Source organism: Danio aesculapii, chromosome 6 (assembly GCF_903798145.1).
Source record: "Danio aesculapii chromosome 6, fDanAes4.1, whole genome shotgun sequence".
Classification (NCBI taxonomy): Eukaryota; Metazoa; Chordata; class Actinopteri; order Cypriniformes; family Danionidae; genus Danio; species Danio aesculapii.
The window spans coordinates 58,632,364-58,647,319 of NC_079440.1; the positions used below are offsets into that span (position 1 = coordinate 58,632,364).

The following is a 14,956-nucleotide window of genomic DNA, read 5'->3' on the forward strand; positions in this document are numbered from 1 at the left end:
AATCTGATGTATTCTGTGAGATTTCGAACATATGCGTTCAGCACTCAGTGTAAATAACGAGTCAGATTATCTGTGTTTGTTTATGCATCTGTGCAGGTTTATGTTTGGTACCACTGAGCTCTATTTGAGTGCGTAGGGATTAGATGATTCTGTTTTTAATTTCATTACAACAGTTGACACTTTGACCCATATGCCAGCCAGTAATGCCGTGATCAATGATGGGGAGGGGGTGTGGCGGGGGATGCAATAGAGACAACCTAATCTCATTGGCCTTTATTACTGGGAATATTTTTCTGTGTCCATGTGTCTGACGCAAACACGCTGATATTTGTTAAGTAGGTCATATAGCACAAGCGTTAGGAAAAGGGGTGGAGAGAGGGGGGGTGTCAGACGGAAAAGAGGGCACTTACTCATGCCTCCCGCTAACCGTATTTTACCCCACAAGTGAAGGGTGATGCCAGGCCCCCAATCTAGTCATGCATATCACAGAGGCCAAACAACAAGTGGAGATTTTGTCTGCACTTTTATGCGTGTTTGTTACGCTGCATTTTAAACACTTGAGCTGTGACATCATTTATTTCATGAGGCTGTTTATTCATGTGAATCTGGGTCCAAGACCTCTTTGTGCTCGCATAATAGAAACAAAACAAATGGAATCCATGTGTTTCACCTGCAATAACCGAGGCTTTGCCCTCTTGGGTATTTCAGGCAACCTTTTCGGAAAGTTGAACCTTTCATTAAAATTGTTCAATTCTGTGAAGAATTTCTGCTTAATTACTTAATAAAAACAACTAAATTTAATGTCATTGCAATATCCTGAAACCTTTATTCATCTTCAGAACACAAACTAAGATATTTTAGACGACTTTCCAGCATCCTTCATAGACAGCAAGGGTCTTGAGGTGCTTAAAGGAACCAGAAACATTGTTAAAATGTTTAGTGTGACTTCAGTGGTTCAACTGTAATCGTATGAAGCTCCAAGAACACTTTTGTACGCTAAAATGACTTTGTTCTTCCATATTACATCAGGGTGTGCATATTTATTCATTCATTTTTTTTCGGCTTAGTCTCTATTTCAAAGGTCGCCACAGCGGAATGAACCGCCAACTATTCCAGTTTATGTTTATCAGAGCAGATACCTTTCCAGATGCAACCCAGTACTGGGAAATACCCATACACTAAGCTAATTTAGTTTATTCAATTCACCTATAGTGCATGTATTTGGACTGTGGGGGGAACCGGAGCACCCGGAGGAAACCATCGCCAACATGGGGAGGACAAGCAAACTCCACACAGAAATGCCAACTGACCCAGCCGGTACTAGAACCTTGCTGTGCTAACAACTGAGCCATATAGTGCAACAGGGTGTGCATTTACTATGGGCAAAACAATGCTTGCGTGTTGACCTGCTGACTGCTGATAGAAAAGATAGCAAAGAGTCATTTTTAGAACAATGTTGGTGTACAAAATTGTTCTTGCAGCTTCATATGATTACAGTTGAACCACTGAAGTAACCTGTAATGTTTTTGATTCTCTTTCTGGACTTTTTGGGACCCTTGTTGTCAAAGGAGGATGAGAGAGCTCTCAGATTTAATCTTAAACTATCTTAACTATCTTAATTTGTGTTCAAAAGATGAATGAAGGTCTTAGGAGATTGGACTGACATGATGGTGAGTAATTAGTATTTTCATAATTAGGATTTTCATTTCAAGGTGAAATAATCCTTAATAATATAAAGTACATGTAAAGCAGGGGTGGCATGGTGGCTCAGTGGTTATCAGTGTCACCTCACGGCAAGAAGGTCACTGGTTTGAGTCCCGGCTGGGCAAGTTGGTATTTCTGTGTGAAGTTTGCATGTTCTCCCCGTGTTGGCGTGGGTTTCCTCTGAGTGCTCCAGGGAATAAGCTAAATTGGCCGTAGTGTATGTGTGTGAATGAGTGTATATGGGTATTTCCTAGTACTGGGTTGTGGATGGAAGCACATCTGCTTTGTAAAAAATATGATAGATAAGTTGACGGTTCATTCCACTGTGGCGACCCCTGATGAATAAAGAGACTAAGCCAAAAAGAAAAGTGCAGGTGCGGCACGGTGGCTCAGTGGTTATCAGTGTCACCTCACAGCAAGAAGGTCACTGGTTTGAGTCCCGGCTTGACCAGTTGGCATTTCTGTGTGGAGTTTGCATGTTCTCCCCATGTTGGTGTGGGTTTCCTCCAGGTGCTCTAGTTTCCCCCTCAAGTCCAGTCACATGCACTATAGATGAATTGAATAAGCTAAATTGGCCATAGTGTATGTGTGTGAATGAGTGTGTATCGATGTTACCTAGTACTGGGTTGTGGCTGGAAGGGCATCCGCTGTGTAAAAAATATCCTGGATAAGTTGGCGGTTCATACCGCTGTGGTGACCACTGATAAATAAAGAGACTAAGCCGAAAAGAAAATGAGTGAATGAATAAAACAACTTTAGTGTACAAAAGTGTTCTTGCAGCTTCATATGATTACAGTTGAACCACTGAAGTAACGTTTTTTGGTTCCCTTTCTGGACTTTTTGGGACCCTTTGTGTCTATGGAGGATGAGAGAGCTCTCAGATTTAATCTAAAATGTCTTAATTTGTGTTTAAAAGATGAATACAGGTCTTAGGTGATTTGAATGACATGATGGCGGGTATTTAGTAACAGAATTTTTGGGTGAACTAATACTTGCGTTGCATTTCCAACTGGTTGGGAGAATATCTAAGGCAGGTTTAGTATAAGGTCAATTAAACCAGTTGACACTTTAACCCGCATGCCAGCCAGTAATGCTGTGATCAAGAAGCTACAGATTATGTGCATCAATATTTTTGGGCATCTCTGTGGCAGAATTACTGCATTACTGGCCTGACATACTGGTCATTGACCATAAGGCAGGTTTAGCTCAAGGTCAGTAATTAAATGTAAAGTTTTCAATGTGCTTACATATCGTTTCTTATATCACACAGGGCAAAATCAAAGAACGGTGGTCGATCTTTGAGGGAGAAACTGGATAAAATTGGGTTGAACTTGCCAGCGGGTCGCAGAAAGGCTGCTAACGTCACCTTACTTACTGCACTGGTAGAAGGTAAGCACTTTTCAACCAGTTTTACCAGCTTGTGAGTTTTATAGTGAATGCCAAGTGTATGATCAGTGCTACTGGGAAATCTGTGGTGTACGCTATAAAGTTCTAAGTCAAGATTAAACACTGGAATATACAACATGATTTTGCCCATGTTTACAGTTTGAACAGTTTAATTCATGTTTATTTCTGTTGTGCTTTTACAATGTAGATTGTGTCAAAGCAGCTCTGTGTCAGTTCAGTTTTCAGAGTTGAAGTTCAGTTCAGTTTGGTTTAGTCTTCCCTGCTGAAAGTTCAAACAATGAAGAGCAAATCCATCGATGTGCAGCTCCACAAGTCCTAAACCAAACAAGCCAGTGGTGAGAGTGGAGGAACAAACTTCACCAACTGACAAAAGTGAAGAAAAAAAAACTTGAAAGAAACCAGGCTCAGTTGGGCAAGCAGTTCCTGAGGAACAGTTCAGTGCTTGTTGTTAAAATGCTATACTCTTAAACAAATGCTGAGTTGATGGAAAAACACCAACCGCTGAGTTAAAAAATGACATTTAAGTGAAGTTTTATAAACTAATTTCTAGAGGAGCACGTGATATGATTGAGCACGTCTGGCCACTCATCTGTAATCAGTAATAATCCAATCAGAGTGATCCTAGTTTACTATAAATGGATCATTTTCTCCCTACTGTTTCTATCTTTGTTTGGAAGAATCCCCCCTTCCACCCCATCTCCTCCTTTTCCTCCCTTTTCTAAAGGGGGAGCTCTCGAGACCTACCTGATCTCAGATCTCCTGATATGCTTATCGACCGGGCGGGAGCCCTGGGCTCAAATATCTCCGAGCTCAGGGTTCTCTCCCGGGACAACATGCCAAACCTGCTTTAAACGCCGAGCATATCTAAGTGGGAACTCTTGAAATTTAATTGAAATAAATATCCCAATGTTGGATTTATCCATATTTGACATTGGGTTTATACAACCCAGGAATTGTTATAGTGTAGATTAGGTTTAAATTGGTTTAAATTACAACATGATTTTGCCAATGTTTACAGTTTGAACAGTTCAGTTCTTGATGTTAAAATGTTATACTCTAAAACCAATGCTGGGTTGATGTAAAAGCCCAATCATTGAGTTAAAAAAATGTCATTTAAACTGAATTGAAAAAATTATCCCAAGATTGGGTTTATCCATGTTTGACGTGACATTGGGTTAATACAACCCAGCAATCTTTATATAGCGTAGATTAGGTTTAAATGACAACATGATTTTGTCCATGTGTTTGCTCCAGTTTACAGTTTGAACTGTTCAGTTCTTGATGTTAAACTGTTATTCTCTAACAAAAAGCTTTTGTTGTTGAAACCCAAAGTTGGTCAATTATGGAAAAACAGATCCGTTGAGTTAAATGTCATTTCAATTTGATTGAAAAAATGAACTTAATGCTGGTTTCGTCCATTTTGACGCAACATTGGGTTAACACAGCCCACTATTTTTTATAGTGTAGATTAGGTTTAAATTGGTTTAAATTACAACATGAGTTTGCCCATGTTTTTGCTCCAGTTTACAGTTTGAATGGTTCAGTTCTTGATGTTAAAAAGATTTACTCTAAACCAAATACTGGTTAAAACCTAACCATTGAGTTTAATTGAAATAAAATTATCCCAACGTTGGGCTTATCCATATTTGACGCAACATTGGGTTAACACAACCCATTATTTTTATAGTGTAGATTAGATTTACATTGGTTTAAATGACAACATGAATTTGCCCATATTTTTGCTCCATTTTACAGTTTGAACGGTTCAGTTCTTGATGTTAAACTGTTATTCTCTAACAAAAAGCTTTTGTTGTTGAACCCCAAAGTTGGTCAATTATGGAAAATCAGATCTGTTAAGTTAAATGTCAATTTAATTTAATTGAAAAAAATACCCCCAACGTTGGGTTTGTCCATATTTGATGCAACATTGGGTTAACACAGCCCACTATTTTTATAGTGTAGATTAGGTTTAAATGACAACATGAATTTGCCCATGTTTTTGCTCCATTTTAGAGTTTGAACGGTTCAGTTCTTGATGTTAAACTGTTATTCTCTAACAAAAAGCTTTTGTTGTTGAAACCCAAAGTTGGTCAATCATGGAAAAACTTTTATTTCAATTTGATTGAAAAAAATATCTCAACATTGGATTTATCCATATTTGATGCAATATTGGGTTAATGCAACCCTTTATTTTATATAGCATAGATCAGGTTTAAATTGGTTTAAATTACAACATGATTTTGCCCATGTTTTTGCTCCAGTTTACAGTTTGGACAGTTCAGTTCTTGATGTTAAAAAGATTTACTCTAAAACAAATACTTGTAAAAACCCAACCATTGAGTTTAACTAAAAAAAATTAGCCCAATGTTGAGTTTGTCCATATTTGATGCAATATTGGGTTAATGCAACCCATTATTTTATATAGCGTAGATTAGGTTTAAATTGGTTTAAATTACAACATGAGTTTGTCCATGTGTTTGCTCCAGTTTACAGTTTACTTTTTGGGTCAGTTCTTGATGTTAACATGTTATACTAAACCCAAAGTAGGTCAATTATGGAAAAACAGAACCCTTGAGTTAAATGTCAATTCAATTTGATTATTGAAAATGAACCTAATGTTGAATTTGTCCATTTTTGACGTAGCATTGGGTTGATACAACCCTGCATTTTTATAGTGTAGATTAAGTGTAAATTGGTTTAAAGTACTTCCAACATCATAGTTAACTTATCATCCCTGTGCTGAGTTTATGTTTGGAGATTTAGTATATCTACAAATTCCCATGTTTTCTTCTCTCAAGCTTCCAGAGAGAACTAATAGACTTCCCGACAGCATGCAAAGGTCAAACATGTTAGCGCTACCCATGCATTGGCAGCAGAGTCTCATTTGTGCATGCAAGTGATCTGTAATTTCTTGACATTTCATCTCCACTTTTACCTTTTCGCCTGAGTATAGCTAACCAATGAGTCACGGAGACATTAGCGCAAAGATCACGAGTTAACTAACACCAGGAGCAATGTTGAATACTTTTAGCTTTCTCTTTTAATGTCACCATTCTCACCACTAATGGGAGCATGGGTCTGAAGCAGGAACATGACTAGAAGGCGTAGTTATTTACAGACCTTCAAAGCTGAATTAGGGCTTGTTATCACATGTTCGCTAGCCGAGAGGAGAGACTGACCTTAAAGACGACGACTGTGAATAATGTGCTAGTCTATCAATAAGAGCCTGTTGGGTCTAGGGGACCGTTAGATGCCTTCAGCTATGAAGGCTCATTAAAAGACATGCAGTGTGACCACCGCTATCCACAATACAGAGTCTATTCATCTGAATTCATCGTAGCTCAGAGAGGAGATATGATGCTATTTTGAGTCACTCGCAAAACTGATGGTTCAGATCCGACTGTGACTCAGTCATATGATTCATCATGAGTCACCTGATTCCCATCTGATCCTGTCTACAGGTGAGGCCGTACACCTGGCCAGGGATTTTGGGTATGTCTGTGAGACGGAGTTTCCCGCGAAGGCCATCGCAGAATATCTTGGCCGACCGCATGTGGAACGCAATGAAATCAACTCTCGCAAAACCATGCTGTTGGCAGCCAAGTGAGTAAAACATACTTTGTTCCTATCATTTCACATAAACCATTGAAGGTGGGATCATATTTACCATGGTTTAACAATTTTGTGAGTGTAAATCAGCTCCTGTCCATATAGAGATGCATTTAGCTTTATACAAAACAATTTTGTATCATGTAAGTTAAGGATGGGACAGTAAATCGATGTCTTGTGACTCCCGAATTGATTCTCTGATCTTTGGAATACATCTTGATTCTTTCTGTAAAGGATTTTGAGGTTAGTTTTTAATATTTAATCAATTCATTTCAGCATTTCATGATTCACAATGCATCAATTTATTGTCCTAACATAGGTATTACATCCTAATGGAACCAATGGGAGAGCGAAACCACTATCTTTATTAAAATGGATCCAGGAGTGACTATATCTGAATATTACGCCCTTGTATTTATGCGTGAACAGCCAGTTTATATATTTTGTGATCATTGCCATTATCCCATCTGTTGACCCTAGTCAGACACTGCTATTTCACATAACAACTACAACAATGGCGAACTACATTCATGCATCCATACAGGAGAAGCTAAAGTGCGCACGTTTTATGTGCATCAATTGTTATTGTGCATCTCTGTAGCAGAATTACTGCATTTCTAGTCTGACATACTGGTCAGTGGTTTCATCTGTACACAGATATTGTTTGCGATGACTCTGCGTTTAAAGAATTGTTGGTCTCGCTTTATTTTAAGGTACAATTCTCACTATTAACAAACCATCAATTGTAACCTTTGCCTCAGCAAACTCCTAATTTGGGGGTTATTAATAGTTATTAGGTAGTCGGATTGGGTTTAGGGTAGGATTGGTAATAAAATCATGCAGAATATGTCTTTTTAAGTACTAATAAACAACCAGTATCTTAATAAACAGCAGGTAATAAACCACTAGCTACTAGTAAGACTACTAAGTCTGCTTGAACTGGAAGTTGCTGAGACTTTTATTTCAGTAAGTTGATCTACTTTAAAATATTCAGTAGGGGGCGGGGATTTCTTTTTGTGGATCATTCTCTCATAGTAAATTTTCAGTAAGGGGGTGTGGCTAATAATATTAATATACAGTTGCTATGGAAGCCCTCAGATTGAGGTCAACAGAGAATGCATCCACTCCAAACGTGGAAGCAAATGGTCAGACTTTGATTAAAGATTACCAAAACACACTGTTTTTTTTTTTTTTAGTGGATTAAATTGTGTAGATTAATTGGTCACCCAAAGGATAACAATGTTTCTGGTCACCCACTGAAGCTAAGCAGGGTTGCGCCCAGCCTGTACCTGTATGGGAGACCACATGGGAAAGCTAGGTTACTGCTGGAAGTGGTAATAGGGAGACCATCAGGGGCTGCTCAACCTGTGGTCTGTGTGGGTCCTAATGCCCCAGTATATTGATGGGGACTCTATACTGCTCAGTGAGCGCCGTCTTTTGGATGAGACGTTAAACCAAGGTCCGGAAATCCCAGGATGTCCTTCGAAAAGTGTAGGGGTTTAACCCTGGCATCCTGTCCAAATTTGCTCACTGGCCTCTATCCATCATGGCCTCCTAACATTCCCATATCATAATTGGCTTCATCAATCTCTGTCCTCTCCACCAATCAGCTGGTGTGTGGTGTGCGGTCTGGTTAAATATGACTGCTGTTGCATCATCCAGGTGGATGCTGCACACTGGTGGTGGATGAGGAGATTCCCCCCAAAAAATGTGTAAAGCACTGTCTCTGAGTGTCTAGACAAAGCATTATATACATGTAAGGAATTATTATTATTATTAACACTGTGCGCTAGCTAAAATAAACATTGTAAATTTCAATTTCACATGGACTTTTTTTAGGACTTTGGATAAGGAAAGTTTTTGCCTCATGTGGATGTAGTCTTAGTCATCCCAAATTAAATCCAGAAGGAACGAGACTTCCCCACGCAGGTTTAAATCCAAATCTAGCTAATGTTAACCACACCTTGAAGATTTGAGTGACCAATCCCATTTTGATGGAGCCATTAAGAGTCATCCGTCTGGCAACAAGTCCCCTGCTCTTAAGGGTGTCTCTGCCTAATCGAGTCCCTGTGAGAAAGCCTTCTGAAATCTCCTGCTTTATGCTTTAATACTTTAACTGGTCATCTAATCTTTCAGGCAAATCTGCAAGGAGTTCACCGACTTGCTGACTCAGGACCGATCTCCTCTGGGAAACTCTAGGCCGGCTCCCATTCTGGAGCCCGGGATTCAAAGCTGCCTGACTCACTTCAGCCTCATCACCCATGGTTTTGGTTCTCCGGCTATCTGTGCGGCCATGACCTCGCTGCAAAACTACCTCAACGAGGCGCTCAAACAGGTGGACAAAATGTACGTGAGTTCAGCCGGAGACTCCTCGCAAGCCTCTTCTGATGGTACCAATAAAGCAGACAAGATGGACAAACACCGAAAGTGAGGCTTGATTGGATTTGGATTGGGACCATTTGAGCGCAATAACCGTTTTTTTGTAGCGGAACTACGTTTTTACCAGATCTGTCGTCGTTGTTGTTGTTGTAGTAGTCGAATTTGTTTCCGTTCTGCTTTTTTTTTTTGTTCCGACGTCAAGGTTTAAAGTCGAGTCTTGGTCTTCCAGCACTTTCTCCTCCGCAAAGACACAAACACATTTCAATGCTTAGCCTTAGAGTTGTTTATCGGCCAATCCCGATTCAGATGCTCATCAGGAAGTTGTCTCTCAGAGGGGGGAACTGCTAAAAAAAAGAGGAAGTTGTCGAGTTTCCCCAAAGACACCATTTCAAGAGCTGACGTGGATTTTAACAATGTTTTTCTTTCACTACCGATCTGGGAGGAGGAAGCTGGGTTTCTCTGTGTCCTCCTCCTTGGTGCTGACCTCCTAATGGACTTATCAAGGATGTGATTATATGTTTTTGAGACATTATACGCTTCATTGGACACAGTGTTATTGTTCTTCTGTTTGTGGGAGTGTTGTCGGCATGAGTGGTTGTTTTTGTGTGTGTGTGTGTGTGTGTGTGTGTGTGCATAGATTTACATGATAACTAAGCCCTATATTCACGATATCAGTGGATTTTTTTTACTATTTGTGACCCTGGATCCCAAAACCTTTAGTCTTAAGTTGCACAGGTTTCTTTTTGTTAATGGCAAAAATCCATTGTGTAGGTAAAAATTTTATTTATTGGCAAAAATCTTTAGGATATTAGGTGAACATTACTCAATCTTTCATGTTCCATGAAGACATTTTAGGTTTATTTCTATAAATCTCTCAAAACCTAATCTTTGTTCAGGAATATGCCTTGCTGATGACTTCATTTGAACAACTTTAAAGGTGATTTTCTGAATATTAAGATTTTTTTAACCCTCACATTGGAGATTTTCAAACAGTTGTGTCTCGACCAAATATTTTCCCATCATAACAAAACATACTTCAACTGAAAGCTTATTTATTCAGTTTTCAGATGACGTGTCGTCTCAATTTTCTAAGCCATATTTTCACGATATCAGTGGATTTTTACCATTTGTGACTCTGGATTTTTCACAAATCCTTCAGTCTTAAGTTGCACAGGTTTATTTTTTGAGTAGCAAAAATCCATTGTGTAGGTCAATTTTATTCAGGGCCAAATTTTTTAAGGTTATTAAGTGAACATTACTCAATCTTTCATGTTCTACAAAGACATTTTGTAGGTTTATTTCTATAAATCTATCAAAACCTAATTTGTGTTCAGTAATATGCATTGCTGATAACTTCATTTGAACAACTTTAAAGGAAGTTTTTCTGAATATTTTAATTTTTTTAACCCTCACATTGGATATTTTCAAACAGTTGACTCTCGACCAAATATTTTCCCATAATAACAAACCATACATCAACGGAAAGGTTATTTATTTGCTTTTCAGATGACCTGTATGTCTCAATTTTCTAAGCCATATATTCATGATATCAGTGGATTTTTACCATTTGTGACCAAAAATATTAAGTGAACATTACTCCATCTTCCATGTTCCATGAAGACATTTTAGGTTTATTTCTATAAATCTATCACAACCTAAATTTTGTTTAGTAATATGCATTGCTGATAACTTTATTTGGACAACTTTAAAGGTGATTTTCTGAATATTTAGATTTTTTTTAACTCTGACATTACAGATATGGTATTTCGACCAAATATTGTCCCATAATAACAAACCATACATCAACGGAAAGCTTATTTATTCACTTTTCAGATGACGTGTACATCTAAATTTTCAATATCAGTGGATTTTTTACCATTTGTGAATTTTCACCAGTCTCAAGTTGTACAGGTTTCTTTTTTGTGTAGCAAAAATCCATTGTGTAGGTCAACACTTTATTTAATGACAAAAATCTTTAGGATAATAAGTGAACATTACTTAATCTCCCATGTTTCACGAAGACATTTTGTAGGTTTATTTCTATAAGTCTCTCAAAACCTAATCTTTATTTAGTATGATGCCTTGCTGATAACTTCATTTGAACAACTTTAAAGGAAGTTTTTCTGAAGATTAAGATTTTTTTAACCCTCACATTGGAGATTTTCAAACAGTTGTGTCTTGACCAAATATTGTCCCATCATAACAAAACATACATCAACTGAAAGCTTATTTATTCGCTTTTCAGATTACGTGTCGTCTCAATTTTCTAAGCTCTATTTTCACGATATCAGTGGATTTTTACCATTTGTTACTCTGGATTTTTCACAAAACCTTTAGTCTTAAGTTGCACAGGTTTCTTTTTTTGAGTAGCAAAAATAATAAATATGCATTGCTGATAACTTCATTTGGACAACTTTAAAGGTGATTTTGTTGAATATTTAGATTTTTTTAACCCTCACATTGGAGATTTTCAAACAGTTGACTCTCGACCAAATATTATCCCATAATAACAAACCATACTTCAACTGAAAGCTTATTTATTCAGTTTTCAGATGACGTGTACATCTCAATTTTCTAAGCTCTATTTTCACGATATCAGTGGATTTTAACCATTTGTGACTCTGGATTTTTCACAAAACCTTCAGTCTTAAGTTGCACAGGTTTCTTTTTTTGAGTAGCAAAAATAATAAATATGCATTGCTGATAACTTCATTTGGACAACTTTAAAGGTGATTTTTCTGAATATTTAGATTTTTTTAACCCTCACATTGGAGATTTTCAAACAGTTGTGTCTCGACCAAATATTGTCCCATCATAACAAACCATACATCAACGGAAAGCTTATTTATTCGCTTTTCAGATGACATATACATCTCTATTTTCAATATCAGTGGATTTTTTACCATTTGTGAATTTTCACCAGTCTCAAGTTGTACAGGTTTCTTTTTTAGTGTAGCAAAAATCCATTGTGTAGGTCAACACTTTATTTAATGCCAAAAATCTTTAGGATAATAAGTGAACATTACTTAATCTCCCATGTTTCACGAAGACATTTTGTAGGTTTATTTCTATAAATCTATCAAAACCTAATCTTTATTTAGTATGATGCCTTGCTGATAACTTCATTTGAACAACTATAAAGGAAGTTTTTCTGAATATTAAGATTTTTTTAACCCTCACATTGGAGATTTTCAAACAGTTGTGTCTCGACCAAATATTGTCCCATCATAACAAAACATACTTCAACTGAAAGCTTATTTATTTGTTTTTCAGATGACGTGTACATCTCAATTTTCTAAGCTCTATTTTCACAATATCAATGGATTTTTACCATTTGTGACTCTGGATTTTTCACAAAACCAGTCTTAAGTGGCACAGGTTTCTTTTTGTTAATGGCAAAAATGTATTGTATAAGCAAAAATTTTATATTTAGTGGCAAAAATCTTTAAGTTAAGTGAACATTACTCAATCTTCCATGTTTCACAAAGACATTTTGTAGGTTTATATCTATAAATCTATCAAAACCTAATCTTTTTAAAGTAATATGCATTGCTAATAACTTTATTTGGACAACTTTAAAGGTGATTTTCTAAATATTTAGATTTTTTTAACCCTCACATTGCATATTTTTTTAATAGTAGTATCTTGACCTCATATTGTCCTATCATAACAAACCATACATCAACCGAAAGCTTATTTATTCATTTTTAGGTGACGTATACATCTCAAGTTCCTCAAATGTACACTTATGACTAGTTTTGTGGTATTTTTGGGGTCACATATGAGACATCTTCCATCTCATTCAGCTAGGAACAATGAAAAAGACCCTCATGATTAAGTTAACATGATCAAATATCATAAGCATAGGTGTGTTTGTGTGTATGAGCGTGTTCATCTGTTTGTTGCCTTTACGTACAGAAGTTAAATGTTCCATTTGTCTTTCCCCAAATGTAAATATTTTCTAATTTATGTTGTAATTTAATGGGATTTGTAAATATTGGTACAATTATGGTGTTTGGTTCCCACTTTTTAAGAAAAACAGACGTGTTAAGCTTTTATAAAGGGTTTTATTTTGTTGTTTTGTTTTCAATAATATAGTGGTTAGGCTATGGGGGATCGATATGCTTTGATATGTGTAATATTGGTTTTAAAGCTGTAGGAATAAAAACTCAACACTCTTGAATTGTGTTGACCGAGACTCTCCATTTTTATGATTTGTAGAGTTGTACACTTCACTACACGCATGCCCTGCCAGTGAGGCGTGTGGAAAAATGGCCAATTCATGTGTATAAAGATTCCTTTTTAAAATAAATGTCAGCAATGCTCACAGAAAGAGTGGTCGTCATTAAGCTAAACATCAGGGTTAGAATAAGCAGGTCAACTGAAGCCTTTCTTTGGAAAAAAAAAGGATTCTGGATGTCTGTGCTATATGAAACCCCCCTGAACACCTGTCTTACCTGGATTACTCTTTGAATGTTTGTTTTTGTCGTTCGCTCTAAACAGGCAGTTCTCCCTCTTTTCGTAAGCATGCTTATCTGGCAAATTGGCGTGACAGGACAACAGTAAAGCGTGTGAAGTTTCCGCATGGCTCTTTTCATATTTAAATCCGCCACTGTGAAACTGTCAATGCGGTTTCAGAAGAAGTGACGGGACTGTTGAGTAGAGCTAAACAAAGAGAATATTGACCCAATGCTTTTCATTTCTTTTTTTAATAGCCGTACTACTTTATTATTAATATAGCATGCTGTCGGTTGCAATGTTTTATTCATATCTTCTTCTTTTCTTTTCTTTTAGTAAAGTTAGCATGTTTACCCAGATAGGAGACCTTAAAGGGATAGTTCACTTAAAATTGAAAATTAACTTTTTTTCTTGATCCAAAGCAGTTTCTTTCTTCTGATGAACACAAAATATATTTTTAAGGAAGTTAATAAGCTGAAACCATTGACTTCTGTTGTAGATTTTCCTGCCATGGAACTTGATTTTTACAGATTTGTACACTTGTGTTTCATTTGTGTTCTTTAGAAGAAACTCATGAGGGTTTGAAACCACTTGAGGGACAGTAAATAGTTGATAAATGTAAATTTTTTTGGTTGAACTATCAGTTTAACATTGAATCAACAGTCGAAAGGCTGAAAATTAATCAATTTTGCACCCTCATATAATGCTTTTCCAATGATAGAAACGGATTCAAGAACAAAGAGGCAGTGATGAATGAGATATTTAAGTGATTAATTGACTCTTTTGTGAATTAATGATGAACATCTGCTGTTTACAAGCAGAATTATCGAAACCATAGAGAAACTTGCATAAGAATAGAAAAGTCAAAGAGCTCAAGTAAAGCAATCGCCGTTCTCCACAATAGAAAGTATTTTCATAAACTTTAATTGGGACTTCAGTTGTAGTAATTAGTTGTATTTTAGTGTTTCGTCAATGATTCTGCTTCCATCAATTCTCAATAAAGGGTTGTTGCTGGAACAGATACAGCTGCAGCCGGAAGTTAAGGAGAATTATTCATGTTATTTATTAAATTACCTATTAAATTGTATTTTATTAACATCTACCCCTACCCCATTTCTAAACTCAGCCATTAAAACAGTAATTTTAATATTTACAGTTGTAGTCTGAATTATTAGCCCCCCTGTTTATTTTTTCCCCAATTCCTGTTTAATTCCTGTTTTTCAGCACATTTCTAATCATAATAGTTTTAATAACTCATCTCTAATAACTGATTTATTTTATCTTTGTCATGATGACAGTAAATAATATTTGACTAGATATTGTTCAAGACACTTCTATACAGCTTAAAGTGACATTTAAAGGCTTAACTAGGTTAACTAGGTTAACTAGGCAGGTTAGG

General features: G+C 36.7%; 1 protein-coding gene across 4 annotated transcripts in view; it reads left to right on the forward strand.

Moving 5' to 3' along the window:
* The window catches only part of tfap2c (transcription factor AP-2 gamma (activating enhancer binding protein 2 gamma)), a 35,538-nt gene extending 22,106 nt beyond the window's left edge, over positions 1-13,432 (forward strand). For all 4 annotated transcript variants that reach the window (XM_056460627.1, XM_056460629.1, XM_056460625.1 and 1 more), the window contains exons 5-7: positions 2,975-3,093; positions 6,573-6,714; positions 8,857-13,432. In XM_056460627.1, coding sequence (XP_056316602.1) covers positions 2,975-3,093; positions 6,573-6,714; positions 8,857-9,151 — 556 coding nt within the window. In that variant the 3' untranslated portion in view covers positions 9,152-13,432. The remainder of the gene's footprint in view (positions 1-2,974; positions 3,094-6,572; positions 6,715-8,856) is intronic.
* Positions 13,433-14,956: the final 1,524 nt, after the last annotated feature.